The 21749-nt window shown below is 47.7% G+C and overlaps 1 protein-coding gene across 1 annotated transcript in view; it reads right to left on the bottom strand.

Moving 5' to 3' along the window:
- Positions 1 to 9710: 9710 nt before the first annotated feature.
- Positions 9711 to 21749, bottom strand: part of EVA1C (eva-1 homolog C) — a 41106-nt gene continuing 29067 nt past the window's right edge. The window contains exons 5-8 of the mRNA XM_082304916.1: positions 17294 to 17437; positions 12401 to 12472; positions 11535 to 11624; positions 9711 to 10209 (exon numbers count right to left, since the gene is read on the bottom strand). Coding sequence (XP_082161042.1) covers positions 9812 to 10209; positions 11535 to 11624; positions 12401 to 12472; positions 17294 to 17437 — 704 coding nt within the window. The 3' untranslated portion in view covers positions 9711 to 9811. The remainder of the gene's footprint in view (positions 10210 to 11534; positions 11625 to 12400; positions 12473 to 17293; positions 17438 to 21749) is intronic.

Below are 21749 nucleotides of genomic sequence, written 5' to 3' on the forward strand. Positions count from 1 at the left end.
AGGTGTTGCAGTGGCTTTTAAGGGGGCTTCTACAGATTTAAAACCTCTCCCTCCTCTCCTCTCTCTCTTGCGATGCTCTCCTTAATGGCTTTCACAGGGATGCATACAAATGCTGTCTGAGGTCCCAAATTTCAAAACAGGTTCAGGGAAGTAATTATTTCGTTTGGGCAATTATATATATCCTTCCAAAAAATCAAATGACTATTTATAGATTAATGACTTAGGGTTGTTGCACATTTGTTTCCCTCTTTTCCAGCAATGTTCTAAAATATTTATGTCCTTTTGGCAGCCAGAAAAAAATGTAGCTGCTAAAGCGAGTTGTGTAGCAGCCTGGCACATTTTGTATCCAGGGGGGAGTTAGAACCTGGCGGTTCCCAAACTGAATTCCTCCAGGGATCTCTTTGTTTCCTGTGCTGCTTGTGACAGCGCTTCCCGCTCCCCAGAATCCCATCTTTTCTGTTTAAGAAGCCGGCTGAGGACAGCCAGCTGTGCCGTCTGGGTTTTGTCCTGCCGCCCTGGGAGAGAGATTCCCGAAAGACGGACTTGCCCATAAGCTACCTGGGCTAGAGATCCGCTCCGGGATCAGGGGTTGCAACCTGAGCTTACCTAGCAGCACTTATTTATTGGCATTTATGCACCCCGGTACTTGTTTGCCTGCTCCTCGTCGTTGGAAAGCAGCTTTTTTTAGTTACTTTAGTTACTTCGGTTTAGTCATAGCTGCACTGAGATTAGTGGCCTTGGCAGGAAGCTTCCCAGATGTTTTGGATCAGTTATGATGAATGCTTGCAAATATCCAACTGAATCCCTCTTACAAATAGAGCTTTCATCTTAGATTAGTATTATTCCGAGGAGTTTGTTATGTGAGCTCCCAGTCCTGTAAATAACCAAAGTCATCGTTGGCTTTTGGCCATTTGTTTTAATGTCCTTGATACCAGGAAAGTATTCAATAGCAGAGGAGACAAAATAAAAATAACATAAGCAGTAAAGTATCTATACTTCCAGGATCTCTCTCGTTAAACCCCACTGCACATCCATGACTGCAGGTAACTGGTTTTCTGTGACAAACCCCTAATGTGTTGCTAGCACCTTCCTCCCTGCTCTGCAGCTGGCATACATGTCAACGGAGCCCAAGAAGCTTTATTGTATTTCCAAGACTTGTTCCAGTGAAAAAGAGACTTTTAAATTACCATTACATGGAGGACTCCAAGGGGATGTTTGAACAGGACCTTTGATTATGGTGCTTATAATACTGTCATTTCCTCTCTAAAAGCGAGGGAAAATCAGGCATAGGAAGTAATTAACAGAGAAGAAACTCCATTTTATTCTAGAAACCTTTGACTGCTGTTCTCTGCTGTAACTGGCCGTTTTCTTCTTTAGCTGAACAAACAGTCCCTAGGATCAATGCTCTTCTAAGTCCTCACAACAGCATCTGCAGATCCGCTGGATTCATTTCTTGAGGCTGAAATTGAATGAACTTGCTGGAGAAAGATGAAAGACTACAGGAACAAGGCAAAGCCTATAGATATTTATATATCTACTCTAAAGAATTTGAGAATTATGAGATAGGAACACCACAAGTAGGTTTGCAAATCTGTGAAAGCGTTTTATCTTTCTTCTAAACTGTTTGTTTCTGGAAGTTTGATAGCAGACATGCCCTTCTAGAGGGAAAATCCATTCTCTATCAAAGGACACACACAGTGGAACGTTGCTAAAATGTTTATTTTGTGGCCCTATCACCATCCTGATTAACGGAAATTTACGTTATGTGTTGTGAGAGTTGCTAATGCCATTATAGTCCTTAACGTGCTATTGAGGTTTCTTTGAACAGGAGCCTGAGCGGCAGGAAGGCGCGGGCGCTTGGTGCTGTGTGGACGTGGCTCCTGCGCTGCTTCCCCCCGGCAGGTCGGCTGCGCTCCCCGGGGTGCGGGGCGGGTGCTGCTCCGCAGGTCCTGCTCTGCCTCGGGATGCCGATGCCGCTCCACGCCTGCCCCACGCCTGCCGGTGGGTTCTCCTGACTCCGCAAACGTATTTTCCTGTTTCGTTTTACCTCATGAAGGTCGTGGGCAAAAACCACCGGGGAGCTGGAGTTTGGCTGTTGTACTGGAAGGTCGTAGGGCAGGGTGAGCCTGATATCCACAAAGTGTTTTAAATTACTCCGGTGACATTTCCTGATTATTTTCCCTCACCATTCCCCTCTCCACCACCCCACAAACCCTTGTGCTCAGTTGTGGGTTTGGGGAGTGTCAGGAGGGGGTGTCTGTGGTGGGCTGCCCTTGCTGCAGAGGTGACCCCGGGGGGCCGGTGGGCACCCGGTCCCCGACTCCGTGCCAGAGGTGGGGGCCCAGTGGGCGCAGGGAGCTGGAGCCGCTGCTTTTGGCAGCGCTGACGTCCCGATGGGGTGCAGCTCTTGTTCCTGCTCAGCACCGACAACCGTGGGAGCCAGGAGCCTGCGAAGGTCTGGCCTGATGGGGTCAGAAAGCAGAGGACACCCATCACCACGGGCAGCGAGGTCTCCTTGCCAGCAGATGGGAGGATTTCCCGGCTGCCGGTGACCTCCTGAGCCCGTGCGCTCTGGCACCGCCGGTCGTGGAGGAAGATGCAACGACTGGCGTGCGCCTGCCTGGCTGTCGGTGTGCGAGTCGGGAGCCGCCAAGAGCACGAGCTCGCGCCTTTCCTCCAGCTGTTCCCGTCCTCGCCCACCATCTCGGGGCCCTGGGCGACGGATGGCGGTGGCCCGGGGCGCCTGTGGGGCTGCCCCCTACCTGCCACCCAGCCCCGGCTGCCCACGCGTGCTGGGGGACGACTGTGCCTCGCCCAAACCCACCTGCCCGCCTGTGTCGAGGGCTGTGCGTGTCCCCGTCCCGTGCTCCGGTGAGTACGGGCCGTACAGCAGCTACAGCGGGGTTCTGTTGAGAATGGGGAAGTTTATAGCAAAAATAGGAAATCTGGCACTTCCTCAAGGAAAAAGAAAAGATAATTATTGTTTTATTCCAAAGATTGTGTTTGTGAGAGCAGCTCTCTGCAAAGGCTGAGTAATACAGCCAAGTACTTATAATGTTGCAGTTAAAAATTGTTGTGTGAGGATTTTTTTGCCCTGCTGATCAGCATACAGCTGCCACTCATGGTACCGTGTGAGGGTCTGGGGGCACCGCTGGGTAAGCGGTGCGTTGTTTCGCACCACCTCTGCTTTGCCTCTCGCCCAGGCGGCAGCTCTGCAGTTCAAGGATTCAGCCCATAATTGTCCCCAGCGCAGCGGCCAGTTGTGAGTTTGCAGCTCTGTTTCTTCCTGGCTCTCCCTCCCTCAGCAACGCCCTGCGGCCTCGTTCAGAAAAGGACATTTCACCTCTTTCCTGACGAGGGATTTTTATGGAAACCCTGTTTTAAATTTTTGCTGCAGCTAGATTGGCAGGGTGGTGGAGTTGCAATGCAACCAAAAGGCTGGAGAGCGGGGGTTGTTGCAGCTCTGAAGGCTGGCTTCCAGGCGTGGTTAGAGCTGGTCACGGCTCGTAAAACAATTTAGGCTGGGAGGACTTCTTGAGGGCTGCTGGTCCTACCACGCACTTGGAGTGGGGCCTGGTTCTGAAATAGATCCGGCTTCAGAACTCGATCATGTTGCTCAGGGTCCTGATTTTTCAAAAGAAAAACAAACAACAGGCAGCTCCCTTGTGACTGGACCTACCAAGGTTTCCTACGGATTTTTATCTCCTGGATGGTTGACTCTACTGCATGAAGAAGGTGTGAGCTCTGGCTGACACTTTCAAGCTCTCACTACCCCATGAGAAGAGTGACTGGGCGTTACCATCACATCTTCAGGTCTTAAAAATACCTGGTCTTAAACATGCAAGTCTTAAAAAAGAGTCTGGGGAGTTGTATAGGGCTGGGTCAGCACTCACCCCATGGCTGGCACCCTGGTGATCCTCTACAGCCATAATTACTCTGCAACAGGGATTAATGGATAGTCATTCGTGCCCCGGATGCGTATTTCTCAGGTGCCCTGTGCGTTTGAAGGCACGTTCCCAGCGCCTGATGCCTGCCCAGGCTGTCACCAGAGCTGTTTGTAACATCAGGCTGGGATTTATCTCTTTCTCCACGAGAAGCCAACAAGTCCTGCCATTTTCTACAGTGCTGGAAAAGGAGTTTTTTACTACAGTACTGGGCCAACTACATGTTGGGGCTGTTTTTTTTCTTCCAGAAATGAGAACATGAGAAAACAAATCAGGAATAGTGTGGCCAGCAGGACCAGGGAGGTGATAGTGCCCCTGTACTCGGCACTGGTGAGGCCGCACCTCGAGTGCTGTGTTCAGTTTTGGGCCCCCCACTACAAAAGGACATCGAGGTGCTGGAGCGTGTCCAGAGGAGGGCAACGAAGCTGGTGAAGGGCCTAGAGCACAAGTCTTATGAGGACCGGCTGAGGGAGCTGGGGTTGTTTAGTCTGGAGAAGAGGAGGCTGAGGGGAGACCTTACTGCTCTCTACAACTACCTGAAAGGAGGTTGTAGTGAGGTGGGGGTCGGTCTCTTCTCCCAAGTAACAAGTGATAGGACGAGAAGAAATGGCCTCAAGTTGCGCCAGGGCAGGTTTAGGTTGGATATTAGGAAAAACATCTTCACTGAAAGGGCAGTCAGGCACTGGACCAGGCTGCCCAGGGAAGTGGTTGAGTCTCCAGCCCTGGAGGTATTTAAAAGCCGGGTAGAGGTGGTGCTTGAGGACATGGTTTAGTGGTGGACTTGGCAGTGATAGGTTAACGGTTGGACTTGAGGATCTTAAGGATCTTTTCCAGTCTTAACGCTTCTATGATGATTCTATGAAATCGGTCCCCTAATGCTGAAGGAGATTCCTGGAGGACTTGGTTTGCCAGGGGCATCTCAGAGCGCCTGGACCAAGGGTGATCACGGTGGGGCAGCCACCCAGGGCTCTGTTGGGGCGGCAGTGCTCGGGGGCTGGCAGGAGCCCCGCTTTCTCTTCATCTCTAAGTGACACTTGGCAGCACAGTGGGGAGCACCCTCAGCACTGCTGAAGCCGTGGGGTGAGGTGCAGCAGATGGGGTGTTTTGGGCACAGGCCCGGGCAGTGCGGCGTGCTGGCGTAGGGCTCTGTGTGCCGCAAACACAGCGGGGCCGAGCCACGTTCCTTGGCAGGGTCTCCATGGCGCTTTTGTGCTCCCAAGCTGGAACCGAGCTTTCTGGCGCCCGAACCCGCATCTCCTCTGAGAGCAGCAGCGCTGCTGCCTCGGTGGTGCTTTGCAGGGCCGGCTCCAAAGCTCCCTGGGGAGTGACCGCGTTTGCTTCACAGGGTCTTGATGGGCTTTGGGAGCCCAAGAAGACCCACCGCAGGCGACGTGAAATCACCTGCCTTGGCTCATGCTTGAATTCTCCATCGCTCAGCCATGCACCTTGCAAAAAAGGATCTTTGTGGTCATTTATCCCTCACGCTTCCCAACGTGTAGATGAAGTCAACTGGATGGTTTCCACACCTGGTTTTGGTCCTTTGCTCCTTGCTTGCATGCGTACGGTTTTGTTTTCCCAGGTTTTGTTTTCCCAGGCTTTGCTTTCCCAGGTTGCTCCAGGCCCCACCTTCACCCCAGCTCGCCCCCAGCCCTGCCCGCGCCTTCCTTCCCGGCCACCCCGGGCAGCAGCGCGCCGTCCCGCCGATCACAGCCGCCGCCCGCCAAATCGCTGGGGTGACGCCGGGGATTTTTGGCCGCAGTGTCACACAAGCGTTAGGCACGCCACACCTGAGCGGCTGCTGATAAAAGGTGCAAGTTTCGGAAGGATTTATTTACTGCTTCCTGCAACCTCACGCAGGGAGGGATTCCTGGTGGAAAACTCAGGGTTACTTTAAAGGCAGGAGCGAGGAGTTAAAACAGCCCCACCAGCACAGCACAGCACCATCCAGCAAGTTTAGGTGTTCATGCTGAAGCCTATCATTTTATGCACGTAGCATAAACGTAATAGTTATGGCCAAAAACTTGCAAGCTCTCCTTCATAGTATTTTCTTCTTAGGCTGCTTTTCTGGGCAGTGGCAGGGGTTTTACTGCTGGAACTTCATCCTGCTGCTAGCACCCTCCCCTTAATGTTGCTGCTGCCTCTTCAATGATATTTCTGCCCTTAGCCTGGAAATGAAGTCGATACTAGCTACAGCGTTTCTGCTTCTTATTTTTTCAGTCTACACATCCCACTAATAACCAGCCAAATCCAATTGCTTCTTACCATTGCTTGTGTTACAGTGAAGCAGACCTGCCACCGAAACGAGCCTGGCTCACTGTACGCTGCTCCTCTTTTAATTGGCATACGCTGTGTTTTTCCATAAAACTGTGATTTGTGTGGGCTTGGGTCAGGTAAGTACATTCCCTATTCATTTTCAGGTTTCTACGCTGGATGCTTTTTCTGCAGAGGGTGTCGTTTCAGAAAGCTTGAAATAATTGTGTCTGTTTCTCAGGTTTTTCCTTGTTTTCACGCTTTCAGACCACTGTGAACAGCAAACATTTGGGAACAAGATGAACCACTAATTGAGAGCTTTCCAAAAGTAGACTTGGAAAGTTTAGATGAAAAGAATAAAATAGCAACCCAAACTCAGACTATAAACAATTCAGTCAAGCTCCTGAGTGAAGCTCGACCTCCCGCTCTGGAGCAAAAGCTGCTTTCCCTGCCCTGCTGAGTTACTCTTGGTGCTGGGGCTCACGATATGGCTTTGCCATCATGTTTGAGGATACATTTAAACAGGCACGCGTTATTAAGCACATTTTTTTTCTCAAAACACGTTCCCAGAGGCTGTGAAATGCTCCATATTGGGAAGCAGGCTCTCCTCTGGCACCCGCAGAGATTTCCTACTGCCCACCCTGTGGTGGGAGGAAAATCAGGAGGGAATCAGGTCTGTTAAGTCATTTACAGTCAAATATGCAAAGGTAACAGAAAAATAAATTGCTAATCTTCACTTTAATACAAAGGATTTTTTTCTTCCAGGGTTGGAAAAGTAGAACAGAGACCTGGGAGTTGGGAAAAAGTGAAGTATTTTGCAGTTTTCCTCTAAGAAAGAGACTAACCTCGAACTTACTTACAGACTGGTTTCTGCTAATCTGCTGCCACTTTGGTTGCTTCATCACCAGGAATGAACACCCCTGTTTTCAGCTGGGAACCCCAAAGCAGGACAATCAAATGGAAGATATGCATGGATGAAGTGAACAAAACGACAGGGAAAGGAGCAGCAGTGCCCAGCGGCAGGACCAGAGGCAATGGGCACAGACTGAAACACAGGTGGGTCCCTCTGAACATCAGGAAACACTTTTTCCACTGTGAGGGTGGCTGAGCACAGCCACGGGTTGCCCAGAGAGGCTGTGGAGTCTCCACCCCGGAGATATTCACAAGCCATCTGGACACGGTCCTGGGCAGCCAGCTCTGGGTGGCCCTGCCTGAGCAGGGGGTTGGGCCAGCTGCCCTCCAGAGGTGCCTTCCAACCTCAGCCCTTCCGTGAGTCTGTGGCCACCCCTAGGAAAATGCTAATGTTACCCTGAGCAAAGTGAAAGTCTGGTGGAAAAGACCAACTCTCAGGTTTTGTTATGATGTCAGCTTCAGGACTAAAACCCCATGGAGGCTTACAGATAAAGAATGCAGAAAGAAAATACACAAATGTTAGCGAGTATAAACATTAACTGCCAGACAGATAACTTCCAAAAATAGATCAGCTGGAGATCAGCTGTCCTGTGGGCCCCAGGCTCTTCAGGAGGGAGTTTCAGTGGGGCTCGGCGTTTTGGGGAGACAGCTGGAGCAGGGCCCTCAGCCCTGCTCGCCGTGCACAGCCCGCTCTCTGCCATCAAATGACGGCCTCTTCTGAGGGTCAATAAGCAGAAGAGGATCCATTATTTACTAGCATGGTCTGTCAGCAGGGGGAATTGTTGGGATGTAGATCAGTCCCCTTTCTTTCTGGCCGGGAAATGGGTGGCACCTGCCCCCATGAGTCAGGAGGAAGGAGCCAGCTCCTGACCAGAGCCGTCCCACACCTACTCACAAGGCCAGCAAAAGGAAAAACCTGCCGCCTTCCACCCTCGGGACAAAGGCACGGGGTTTTTCCGGACCAAAACCTATTCATCGATATGGTGCAGTGGCACAGGCGATGATGACTTTCTACTGGAAAGGGGGAGAGCCGCGTCCCAGCGGGCGTGCCGCCAGGCTACTGGGCTGCGCCGAGCGTTTCATGCCATTTCCCAGTGCCGCGGGTGACCTAAGCTCTCCGTCCGCCTCTTCAGCCTCTCTTCCTTCCGCTGATAGGTCGCTAATCACTGCTAAGATTTTTTCCAGTTGAGCAAGGGATTGCGCCTTAGTCATTCGAGCGAGGTCCCTTCCTCCCTTTAAAGTTTTCCCATGCTTAATTCGACTTCCTATCAGTAGGAAATGACAAGTCATGTCAACTTTTTTCTTTCCAAGTGTTTCATGCTACTTCACTCTACCTAGACGCACAGCGTCTGAGCGGGAAAGCACAATGAACTCATGAAGTATTACCAATAGGAAGTGACATTTTTCCTCCTTTTGTTCAGTAAATTCCCTATGGACTGCAGTTAAAATATTTGAGACATTTTATTTAAAGACAGGAAGGTTGTGTTTCCAACTTAGATGATACATTTCTGATTTGATTTTTTCTGTCCGACTGAAACCAAATCTGACTAGTCTGGAGAATTTTCAAGTGAAGATTGTGAACTTTTATAAAAAAAATCTTGAGAATTTAACCTTCAATCAAGTGCTGGCTCTAGACCGTGTTTTAATATCAGAAAAATTACCACAGCATTTCACCTAGGAAGCAAGTAAGTGTTCTTAGTACGTGTCAATGTCAAGAGTCTTTTATGAAAGCAGCCATTTTCAAGCTTCTGCTTCACAAATTTGCCAGCATGAGTAGCAGCAGAGTTACATCTCGGGCAGGTATCTTCTGATGGTTGAATGGTGACCTTTTCCTTAACGACAGGGTACCGAAGGTCTTGAATGCAGACTGATTTTTGCCCTTATGTCCCTGCTTCAGCAGCGCTTTTCTTCCTAGGGCTAGCCTTGCCTGGTGGCAATGATGTGCTTTAAAAAAGGAGCCGTAGACTCCGAGAGGTATTGTGACATCTCTGCACACCGAAGTGTGCCTGTGACGCTACCATCAAGAGGCCTGCTGTTAAGGAAACTAATTCTTGAACCCTGAACGTTTTCACTGAAATACCGGGCACTTCTTTGCAGCTTAAGTTTCCAGACCTCCCAGCCCAGAGAGGGACCTTTCTTTCACGTCTCTCTTTGAAGTAATTGCATCAGTTGGTCTCAAGCGGGCAGAATTTAACCCCCTTGTAATCAGGATCACTGTTACTGGAGGAATGGGCTTTATCAGGGAAAGGCTGGGTTAATGGAACAGCAGAAAAGCTTCAAGAACCTGTGTTTAATTTTGCTTTTTCCTGCTCCCTCTATTAATAATACTCATATTTCTCAGCAATAGAGCACGTTCTCATGTAATTTATGAGCTGCAACACATTAACTGGTTACAAGCACCATGTCCTAACGCAGCTGTTTCTCCATGTTATGCTGCTTAAATCTTTTTCCTTAACCTGCATAAGGCAATTGATCCCAAATTACAGTGAAAAGTAAACATAACATAACATAAAACTATGAAAGCTTGTAAATGTGTTTTTCATAGAATGATTTATAGACAATCAAGGGTTTGAAACTCTCCTTTTATTGCATATATTTCTCCTTACTTTACAAATAATTATATGCACTGATACAAATGTTCCTTCACAGAAGGTACATTTCTTTTTTAAAAAAAAAGGGCTAGGGCATCATCCAAAATAAGCCATTTATTGTTCGTTAATATAAAACGTATTCATATTTCTAGGAGGTGTGATATCCAAACCACTGTTCATCCAAATTTCTTGTATGATCTGCTCCCTGCGCTCTATCCTTTCGGCCAGTTCTGCCGCCTCTGTTGAATTATAACCTGAGTAAGAAGGTCTGTAAAGTCCCGCTATCTCATCCTGGACATCCGAATCAGAGGAATCTTCCTCCTCCTCCTCCTCTTCCTCATTTTCACTGTTCTCGTATGCTCTGTCACTTTCTGGCACTAAGTGATCCTTCTTTCTGTGCAATTTCTGGCAGTCATTCGAGCATGGCATGCGGATCACCAAAGCACACAGCGTAAAGGTTAATCCCACGCAAACGCTGGACATAAACAGGAGAGCGGCTCTTTCATGGTGATCTGAAATCAGAAAGCCAGTGCTTAAACACTTTACAAATTCTGCCAAAGCTCAGCTACAAAAAAAAGCCAGCTGCCATTTCCGAAGCGCCCCGCATTACGTAGCCATAACGGTGGGGGGTGGTTGGGGGGACGGGGGGTGTGGGGAGGCTTTTTCGGTCATGCACCGAAACCACCCTGCACTTGCAGTCTGAGCGCTGCTGTCTCTGCCTCTTCAAACTACTGTGCAAAAATCCCAGCCTCTTAATAACATTTTAAAATAACAGCATTATTCCATCTTTTTATTAGCAGCTTACTAGCATTCTCAACCAGCTACCAGAAGCATACCCTTTTTTTTTTTCCAGCCATCCTGCCAAAACGGGCCTTACCCTCATGAAGAGGGGGCATGGGAAGAGCAACTCTGGGCTCCCCGGAGCCACGGCAGCATCTCCAGGCCCGGCTGGGTAGGGAGCATTTGTCTTCCTTGACACAGTCTGAGATCGCTTCCCAGTACAGCAACAAGCGAGACAGATGTGGAAATGGCCTTTCTCGATGGGTTGTAAAATCCAGCCCTGGCTGCTTGGGGTGTTGCTGGGAGGTCTCAAGGGCAGTGGGGTCTGGGGATTTGGGGAGAGCTGCTGGGGGGGCGGCCAGGTGCCACCGGCAGGGAGAGCCCGTCTCACTGTGCCGGCAGGCTGCGGCCGCCCTTCGTGCTGGCAGGGGAAGCCCTGGGCAAAGGCTGTGGGATGATGCTCAACAGCTGTGTGGTTCTCGGCGTTTTCTAGAAGAGCAGCAATCTTAGCTCCAGAATCGCTTCTCAACGTCAGCCTTTGCTCACTTCCAAAATTTGTGACTTCTCCTGTGGTCTTAGAGTTCTGATGATCATGAATTTATTTGCCTAAACAAAATTTGCCTCAGTGTTGCTGAGTCACAAAACCTGCCATGCCCCATACCAGAGACGGCTGGGTTTGGCGTTTGTTTTTTTAAAATGCCCCTTGATGATCCTTGTATGTATGCAAACCAACATTTCCAAAAATGGATGTCTCCAGTGCTGCTCCCAGATCAGGACCAGGTTTTCAAAAATAACGAACAACCAACAGTCCCCATTGAAAATATTCATTAAAAGAAACTTGGCTGCAGTCTCTAAAAGAGTTTGGATCCTTCAAGATGGAAAATATTCTATAAATATCAATCATGCTGCGATTGTCCCATCCACAAGACTGATTATATTGTAATAATACCATTGCTATAAATATGGGATTACCAGTTGTGACCTTCTGAGGTGATCCTCCCTTTTCCCAAAATGCCATAATCTAATGAACCAAACAATCTCAGCCTCATTTTCCTACCTCTAATGTATGCAAATGTAGCCAAGGAGTTGCTAACGAGAGTTCCGTCTTTCTTTGGAAGTCTTGATTCCTTTGGATCAAGGTTGACACCTGTGACACGAGGAAGGAAAGCAAATTCAATCATATCACAGATGATGAAGCTTCTAAGCTGATATTCACCCAATAACTTTTCAACTAACAAGTCTGCCTAAAACACAGGCAGGCCAGCGCTGTGCCGTAGGAAACTTGCAGAACATTAGACCAGTGTTTGATAAACAAAAAAAATATTGACATAAAATATAAATAACAAAGTATTAAAAATATTGAGTATCTACAAAATGGCAAAATTATTTAGAAGAATCTATTACCAAGTGAAACCCCTTGCCTATTCCCATTAAGCTTTCTGAAATAATTTATTTCCATTAAGCTTCACAGCTCTCAAATGGACTTGTCAGCCCAATCGCTGCAGTACACTCCCGTCAGTGATGAGAGCGAATATGCATTAGCCACATCCTTCATTTGATCTGCCTTTAAGAAGAGCAGGTGTTGGCATAACTCTTAAAAGACTCTTCACCCTGAAACAACTGCAGTTTCACTTTTACTCTTCGCACGGTTCAGTCGAAGTTAGAAGACAGCGCCCTGGTTATGGGTGGGTCTGGACGGGTCACTTGTTTCGCAGCGGTTCTGTGGCAGCAGGACCGTGCTCGCCTGGGTCCCGTCCTGCTCCCAGCCCGGCACGCTGCCCTCCCGGGGCAAGAGCAGCTATTTTAGCAGGGTTTCCATTACCCTGTCCCACCTCCCTCAGACCAAGCTCTGCAGAGGGAAAATGTCCTATTTCAGTCGAAGACAAAGGAGAGCGGCAAACCATATTTTTTAATGGTACGTACCATCGTTCTGCTTGACGGAAGACTTGCTATCGGTGACCAGGGGGTTGACAGCCGTGAGGATAAATTTAGGAACTGAAAAGACAGAAGACAAATTGTGTACTGTTAGTTTTAGGAACCAGATCCCCCGTTAATTACCAATCCCACTCCTAACCCCGGGTTTGTTACTCGGGTTTCTGAGGGTGGTACTGAAGGGATCGGAGCAGGTGGCCCCACCACTCAGAGATCGGAGTGGGTGGCTGCATCCAGAGCCAGCACGGGCAAGTGCCAGCCCCGCCGGTGTGCAAGCCTGGCCCTGTGCTGCAGCCAGCCTGAGCTTCCTCGGTGGCCCAGAGGTGCTCCCTCACACCTGGAGGACAGGAGCGTTGGCAGAGGTGGTGCGCGGTGCAGCCCCAGGCAGAGCTGTGTTGCTTATCTATCTGCACCGTAGCAGCCCCGGCCGGGGCGGCTGCCGTTGCGTTGCCTTGACTTTTACTAACCTAGTAATCCTCTGCTGGAGCCCCAGGAAAAGGGCTGTGCTCAGTGACATGTCCTCCTCCCTCCACCACCACCCACAGACCCGGCACACCAGGAGGCATGGCACCGGGATGCTGTGGGATTTATGGTAAGTTGGGAAACAAACTTCCAAAAAATCTTTACTGCAGAAGAAGTAGGAGATGTTTGTGAATGATCAGCTTTATCCCCAGAGTGTGAATGCCGGCCTGGAGAAAATTCCCCAGTGGCATTTGCATTCGGCTCATCTTACTTTGCTTACATAGAAAAAGCATTTACCTGTCAAGAAATTAAAATTACTTTCTCCAAGAACTGGGAAGGAATAACTCAAAAAGTTTGTGCAGTTTCTGCCAGCCATAGGCTGAAAACTTTGGTGGAGAAATGGAGATGAAGGCAGTACAGAAGGCAGAGGTTTAGGAGGGAAGGAGATATGCAGGAGTTCACATTTCACGGTTCTTAGAAGTCATTAATTTTACACAGGGATAACATAGTCCTGGACTATGGGACAGTGGCAAAGAGCACACTGCTCACAGGGTTAGCACTGGTGGGGAGGAAAAGGAGGTGGGAAAGGGAATAAAGTAACTGGGAAGAAGACTGAAACGAAGGTGGGGTGGGCAGGGAAGGGAGGAAAGGGCAAGTGCGGCAGGCAGAGCAAGCCTGAGGGATGGGATGCACAGGTAGAGAGCCAGTAATTTTCACCTAAAGATCAGTGAAACACCAAAGGGGACAGATAATGAATGCTGTCATCTCTTGCTAGAGGCTACTAAGGGCAGCGCTGGACCTGTGACTGGATTCACACACCGGGCCCTGTGCCCGCGTGGAGCTCCAGGAACATCAGTGCAGCTGCATACAGCGGGGGGACCTGCCCCCTTGTCTTCTGCCCCCATTTTTTCCTACCCCACAAGGGGTGTGCCAACCAGTGGATAGGAGACAAAACTGGCCAACAGCTGTGCTACAGTCAGGTGCTAAACTGTGTCTAAATACTGTTTTTCGACAAAGGTAATTCACTGTAATTCTCAGAGAAATGTGTGAAGTCTTGTGTGACATCCTCTGCACAGCCTCTGCGACAAACGGTCGCCAAGTAGGAAGGTGCTCAGGATGGGAAGAGATGCGCTGGGTGGGAGTGGGCTGTCCCCTTCACATTCCATTAGTTTTTTCCCTTGATAAGTTTTTGCACTCTTCTTAAAATAATTCAAAGAGCTAAAAGCAGGTGCATCATGCAGACATCGAGAGTTCACATATTCTGCGTTAGATGAATGGGCCCTTCAGATACCCAGCTCTTGGCACCTGCTCCCTGTACTATGTGAAGGCAGATTGATTGATTTTCAGACTGATGTGAAGGGGGGGGAGAAATTTCAAGTATGAAGCTCATCTCTATCCCACATAGAAACATTTGCCAATAAATAATGTTAAGGAAAGTTAAATGGAACAGAGAAGACTGAGGTTTGGGGCTTAGCATAGTTTTCATTTGAAAAACAACTAAAAATAGCACTTCTTTCTGAGCAGAACTTTTCTTTGTGTGTGGGCTCAAAGTCATAGCTGTTTCCTTTTCTGATGAAGGCATTTTTTTGGGACTCTTAGCTCCTGTTTGCAATAGAAGGCCAACAGAGATAGGGGAGAATGAGCTCATTTCTATTTTGGCTTGTACCTCATCGTAATTCTGAACTGTTTTCCAGTGGCAGAGTGTTTTTGTTGGTGCATGAAGCAGACAGCGAGCAGGCGGGTTTGTTTTCAGGCTGCACTTTGAATTTGCAGGCCCGGCTGTTATGAACAATGTGTACGTGTTATGAACAACATCCTGGAAGGACGCATCATACCCAGCGCCTTTGCGTGTCCTGAAGGTCCTGTTGCATGGCCTGGTACACAGGCAGGGGCTCCTTCAACTGTGCTGATGTTTGTCCTGCTCCCCTCCCAGGGGGAACTTCCCAGGGCTTTGCTTGCTACAGGACTCAATCCTTTCCCTATGTCTTCCCATCGTATTTGAACAGCTATTTAATATGCCATTCAAATACTTGGTGTAGGGGGATGCTTAATTCAAAATGGCATAGACCAAAAAAGATTCTGACTGCTTGCATTGTTAATTTTCATTACGGCTTCATTTCAGACATGAGGACTTGAACTAGGATAGGCTGCACCAGGTCGCTGAACAGAGTAACTGGTACTAGCACGAGGAATTTTTATCAGGATAATCACATCTATACTACAACTTGTGCCAGCCCTGCTTTGTCAAGGAGGGTTGGAGTCAGTCACCTACCGCAAGCTGCCAAAGGCAGCCCACAGACGGATTTTGAATGGCACCCAGTGAGTGCAGATACAGCGCAGGGCATCGGGAGCTGTGTTTCCTGAGAGAGGCTCCCAAAGTCCAGCCTCAGCAAGAGCCAGGAGATGTCACCTTGTGCAGACACGAGATGATGCTGAGGAGGTCATTGGGGGCACTGAGACCGCAAGAAACCAGCCCCTCCTGGCTCCTGCTAAGTTTTTACTAGCAGGAATTAACTGCAAAAATAAAAATGCAGCCAGACACACTAGCCCTAAACAGTTGCTGACCACTGAGGTGGGGAGTATGATTTTTTTCCCATTCCTGACCATGATGGAAATCCTTTCAAGTGTGGCACTCGCCTCAGACAATGTGGTCTGCTCTGTTGTGCTCCTGTCACTTCATGGGGAGGCCTATTTACGTTATCTGGGGAAGCATCAGGTTAGCAGGGATCTTCTAGTGAGGGGAAAGAAAGTAAAATGTCATTCTGGAATATGCCAAAACTCTTCCCATGTTCACTAGATGATCTGTAAAATAATCAGACCTGCAAATCATTGGCTAATGCTTCAGATTGAACAGCTCAGTAGGATTTGGCAGAAGCGAAAGTCTTCAAAATGGGCCAGCAACACACAAGAACACTATTTACTACCCACGTGTTTTTGCAAAACCACTTCACTAAATAACAGAATGCATAACCTCACTGCAAACAAACAGACGCCGGTTTTCTAGTACACGGATGTGCAAGAAAGAACGATCTGTTATAGTTATCCTTACTCTAATTAAAAAGAATTCCATTAATTCATTCATAAAGTTACTACAGCATGAAGGCAACTGCACAATAATATAATGTATTAGTGCAAAGGCAGATCTCCAGCTCTCTTCAAAAATATGAAGCTGAATTACTGCAACGCCTCTCACCTGACAACTAACTCATGGGGAGACTGAAAAAGAAAATCTCACATGCCAGCAAGGACACAGCCGGGGCTCATTTTCCTCTGATCTCCAGGTACACGGTGATCAATCCTACACCGCTTTTCCCAAAAGCAGGTCTCAGATAACCTGTGTCCTTTGACCACTACTCGCTAGAGATGCAGCGAACAGACTCTACGATATGTCCCCGTGGAGCTACTGCTGTGATTTCTGTGATTCTACAGACCAGAAAGAGTCAGAAAGGAGCAGGGCTGGCAGCTTTCCAAGCGGTGCACAGTAAGCAGAGTGGTAACTTGGTGAAAAAGCTTTTACGCATTCTCTGGTTGAAGCAGAGGCGTGTGAGAGACAGTCGCCCCTGACCCTCACACTTCCACCCCACAGCTAGCCAGCAGCAGAAAGCGGAGCCTGAGGAAATCTGTTTGAGGTTTAAGAAACGTGCAGCCATTCCTAAAAATGTACGATACCAAAATAAGTCACTACATTAAAGTTCTGCAACCACTTGTCTCTCACCTTTACTGATACTACACTTTGCTGTTCCACGGCCTTTACTTTTGACAAAAAGAATTGTAGGGAATTCTGCTTTCCCCTGACGTAACTATATTAGTCTATGGTAAAGAATATGGAAAACCGTTCCCACTTGTCTGAGGAATGAGCTGAAGTAGGCTTCGGTCCCGCAAGGGATGTATAACCTCAGACCTTTACTTTTAGTGAGACTTTGCCCATGAGAAAGGAAATCCCTCTGCGAGGCTGAAGGCTGTAGGTGTGCTCATGTGAATCAAATTTCAGGACTGGGCTTGTACACAGTGCTTCAATTATGCTGGACTGCTTTACCTGCACTGATGGCAGGCAATGCCAGGTTATTTTTCCTAGCTTTGTTGCAGGTGAATTCTGTAGAACAGAGTCTTATTTTGACAGTATTTCTCAAAATATTAAAACACATACTTTATATTTTATCGTCAATTGCATTTTTACAGGAAAAAAAACCTTAATGCCTGAGTTTACATAAGGTGCAGCTCTGCCCATGGGATTGTTCACATATTTGGTTGTTCTTGTATGGCTATGTCACAAACTTCCTATATTAAAAGAAAGGGGAGATTTAGGAAGCCTCTGTGTGCATGTGTGTCTGTCTGTCTGTCTCCATACGTGTGCACCATTTGGCATTGGTTTGCTCTGCAAGCAGAATGACAGCTTTAAAATGATCGTGCATTTGCTCTTACCACACGCATAGCTGACGTTAAGGTATTTTGTCACTCCAGGTAGGCACGGACTTCCAAAATCCCTGCTAGTGACGATGATTTTGCATCTCTGTTTTCCATAACACCTTTTTGATAAAACTTCTAGCGCCGTGTAAGACAAACAGTCTGAAAGAAAAATACATACCATAAATATACAAATCAGAAATGATAGCTGCTACATGCATGACTACAGATACAAATCTGCTACTGATTTCAGGCATATGTTTGCCTAAGCAGGATTTCAGAATTAAACATTAAGATTTGTCAATGCAAGGAAGTCAGCTGCAACGAGAATGTGAACTTGCAGCAAGCTACCTACCTCATGCTGACTTCCAGGCGCATGCTCTGGTTGCAGTAAGATTCACGTCAACCTCCAAATGAGGTGCCCAGTATAAGACCTCTATGTTCCCTTCATGATCACTTGGCAAAAATAAGCACATTCAAATAGCTCTCCTTCTATTCCATCTCAAGATGAGTGTGCAAATAAAGGGAGATGCAATGCTGTTTGCAGGTCTTTCTCTTGGTCCCTGGGTTATTGAGCTGATTTGACGGAATCCCTAATTTCAGTTCAAGTCAGCTGAGATCAATTTTTTCTGTGTCACAACAGCTAGGGCTACAGTGAAGTTCGGAGTATTAAAGGTCGCTTTTGATTTATTATGCCTGTCGCTGGTAGGAGCCATTCTACCGTGGCGAAGAGGTCAAAACAGGCTCAATATTTAACCAGGGAAACATTTGGCTTCTTCCTCCCATACCAAATTCCAGGCTGTTCTAGTAAGGCTGCCACCACAAGCCAAGTTTGCATGCCTAAAGCAACCTCAACGGCACCTACACTGCACTGCCTTCATGCCCTAATTACATGAGGTAACCCGCATCGTTTTCAAAGGAGCCTAAACTACCCCTGACTTTGTGCAGAAGAAGAGAGTCCAGATTGCTGAACCTCCCCCTGTGGACTGAGCAAGAAGCACGTGCCGTGTGTGAAAACCTGCCTTGCTAACATCTACACCTGGAGTTGGGGTTTCTTTATTCAAGACTTACGCCTCCTACCACAATTTATAAAATAATAAAACTTGATTAGCAGGATTTTACACTGAAGCTGAAATTATTTGAGTGGGGAAGTGTGCGTGTCAGACAAACTTTAAAAATTCTGCCTTAGAAAAAGAAAGAATGTCTCTAGATGTGATTAAATTCCTGGTATCCACATGTGCTAAACTCCAAGCCACAAAGCAAAAATACCCCTTAGCTTTGGTTTCTAAACGGGAAATATGCAGAAATGACAAGTCTGGAGTAAGTAATACTTCGCTGAAGCTCTCTGCCTCCAGTCAGCGTTACCTCACGCATTTTGTGACTTTCTGTGGATGACAGATATTTCTCACTCTAGTCTGCCGAGGTAGGGACACTCTAGAGATCTGAAAACATAGTTCTTTGGGCATTAAACCAGTCCTCCCTCCTATAATAAAACTCAGATAAGGACGGCACCTTGTCACCTTCCAACTGCTGAGGCTCATTCGTGCCTCTTCAGAGGTCGGAGAAAGAGTGCTCACAAAGACATTCCAAAGGTTCCCCAAATCAGTCTTGTTTGGAAAGAAAGGGGAGGTTTGAGCCTGGAGTTCTTGACAAAGAAGATTCACCTTTAGTATGTGAAAATGGGGCAGATTTGTGATTTTTAGAGTTAATCCCCTGACACCAGCACTAAGTAAGTCGTATACTTGAGTGGAGCCAGCGGCAGATACTGGGCTGATTTGCTTGTTTGGCAAAGGGCTCGTGGGTTACCTTTGGACATGAATTTTTAGGAGAGCAACTCTTTCTTTCTCTTTTCAGAGACCTAAAAACCTAATGCCCATGTGTCCCAGGCGGCTGCTGGGCAGGCAGGGTAGGCTGAACTAAAACAATGGATAGTTCTGGTTAAGTAAATCATCTGGTTTAGTCTCCCTCCTTGGCAATTTTACATGAGTAAGGATTTATTTGGGTGGACATTTCAGGCAACCAAGTAGCTTATTTTGGCAAGTACAAAAACAATTGAAGAATATCAGGAGGGATTATCAGATAGAATCACAGAATGGTTGGGGTTGGAAGGGACCTTAAAGATCACCTGGTTCCAACCCCCCTGCCATGGGCAGGGACACCTTCCACTAGACCAGGCTGCTCAAAGCTCCATCCAACCTGGCCTTGAACGTTCATTTCCAGGGAGGGGACATCCACAACTTCCCTGGGCAACCTGTTTCAGTGCCCCACCACCCTCATAGTGAAGAATTTCTTCCTTATATCTAATCCTTATATCTAATCTAAATCTAATCTAATCTAAATATCTTTCAGTTTAAAGCCATTACCCCTTGTCCTATCACTATGCTCCCTTGTAAAAAGTCCCTCTCCAGCTTTCCTGTAGGCCCCCTTCAGGTACTGGAAGACTGTGGTAAGGTCTCCCTGGAGCCTTCTCTTCTCCAGGCTGAACAACCCCAGCTCTCTCAGCCTGTCTTCATAGGGGAGGTGCTCCAGCCCACTGATCATCTTCGTGGCCCTCCTCTGGACTCGCTCCAACAGGTCCATGTCCTTCTTATGTTGGGGGACCCAAAGCTGAACGCAGCACTCCAGTGGGGTCTCACCTGGAGTGGAGTAGAGGGGGAGAATCACCTCCCTCGACCTGCTGGCCACGCTTCTTTTGATGTAGCCCAGGATACGGTTGGTCTTCTGGGCTGCAAGTGCACATTGCCAGGTCATGCTGAGCTTCTCATCAGCCAACACCCTTGTTGATGAAGTCCTTCTCCTCAGAGCTGCTCTCAATCCATTCTCTGCCCAGCCTGTAACCCTGTCGTAGAAGGCCACCAAATTTGTCAGGCATGATTTGCCCTTAGTGAAGCCATGCTGGCTGTCACCCACCACCTCCTTAGTTTCCATGAGCTTTAGCATAGTTTCCAGGAGGATCTGCTCCATGATCTTGCCAGGGAGAGAGGTGAGGCTGACTGGCCTGTAGTTCTTCCTTTTTTCTGTTTTTAAAAATGGGGGTTATGTTTCCCCTTTTTTCCAGTCAGTGGGAACTTCACTGGACTGCCACAACTTCTCAAATATGATGGATAGTGGCTTAGCAACTTCATCTGCCAGTTCCCTCAGGACCTGTGGATGCATCTCATCAGATCCCATGATTCACAAATGAATGGACTGGGAGGACAACAGCAATCTGGCAAACTGAATTATGTTTTCTACAAAATTTCCTGCCCTGGGAGCTACTCAGAGTGTCTTAAAAAACAGGAGGCTGTTGTGCTGATGGTTTTCTACAAATTCAGTGATGCAGTGAGTGCATGTTTCATTTTGCCTTTGGTAGATGTTTGCTCATGTTTCTGTGGGAGTTAATAGTTCCTTATCATCTATATTCATGTTGGATTTGGCTCTTCTACCCAAGGAGCCAGTTGTCATATGCCTGCAGGCTCTTGGCAGGCCAGTTTTTGGAGAACTTCCCATGGCTTGCCTGGTGTCACAGGTGAGTAAATGCAAACCAAGGCTGGTTTGCTTTTGCAGGACAGCACAGAAGTTAACTGGAAAGACCCGTAACAAAAAAAAAACCCACAACGCTATTTAACAGCTTCCTGTGGTCTAACAAGATTTTGGCTTTTAGTGATTCAGTCAAAAAACATTCCATTTTTTCCTCTCTGGTTTATGTGAGTCCTTGCTATCTCCTCACTAGCTCTCCCAGCAGCTACGATGCCAGCTGAGCAATGAGTTCAGCTTGGAGGAATTCTGCGTGCTCAGTACTGAAGGCCACTTTTTCAATGGTTGCATCTTTGTCTGTGCAATCTCCCACAAGCAGACATTGCTGAAGTGCGTCTGCATCAAAGTCAGAGGAATCAGTGTGTACCGAAGGGATGACCAAGCTAGTTTCAACCAAACTTGCTTGGGGTCTAATAGCAACCCAGCTGCAGCAACGCAGAACTTGTGTTAGGAATAACTTATCCTCCTTCTGGTCAAACACCTTACTGCAATGTCTGAATGAGGAGAGGATTCAGTCAGTGCTGCATTTTGAGTAAATGAGTGACTAGTCCCACTGAACGGTCCTGAAGAAATCACAAATCAGGAGATGAACATAACTATGCAATGTGTCTTCTTTCTGAATACCTAAGCAACGTTTGAGCTACACTTATGTTTATGTGGCTTGCTAAACCGGTACCATATGTTTACAATAAATCTGCCTCTTGAAAGGCACGTTCCCCACATGCTAAAAGGCTGGTGGCATCCATCAGCAGTGGCGGAAAAGGCAGCAATGTGTAGCTGGGAAAACACTCCATTCTTCACGCCTTTCTCCCAAACTTGCCTGCTACACACCAAGACTGCTGGTGGACCTTTTGAAACAGACACTTATATGGATGGCATGGAGATACGGGTGTCAAGAAGAGGTTCTTAATTCAGTAATAAACTATCAAATCTGACTGCAGCTATTTAACAGTTAGAG

Source organism: Platalea leucorodia (genome assembly GCF_965183815.1).
Source record: "Platalea leucorodia genome assembly, chromosome: 2".
In the NCBI taxonomy this organism is placed as follows: domain Eukaryota; kingdom Metazoa; phylum Chordata; class Aves; order Pelecaniformes; family Threskiornithidae; genus Platalea; species Platalea leucorodia.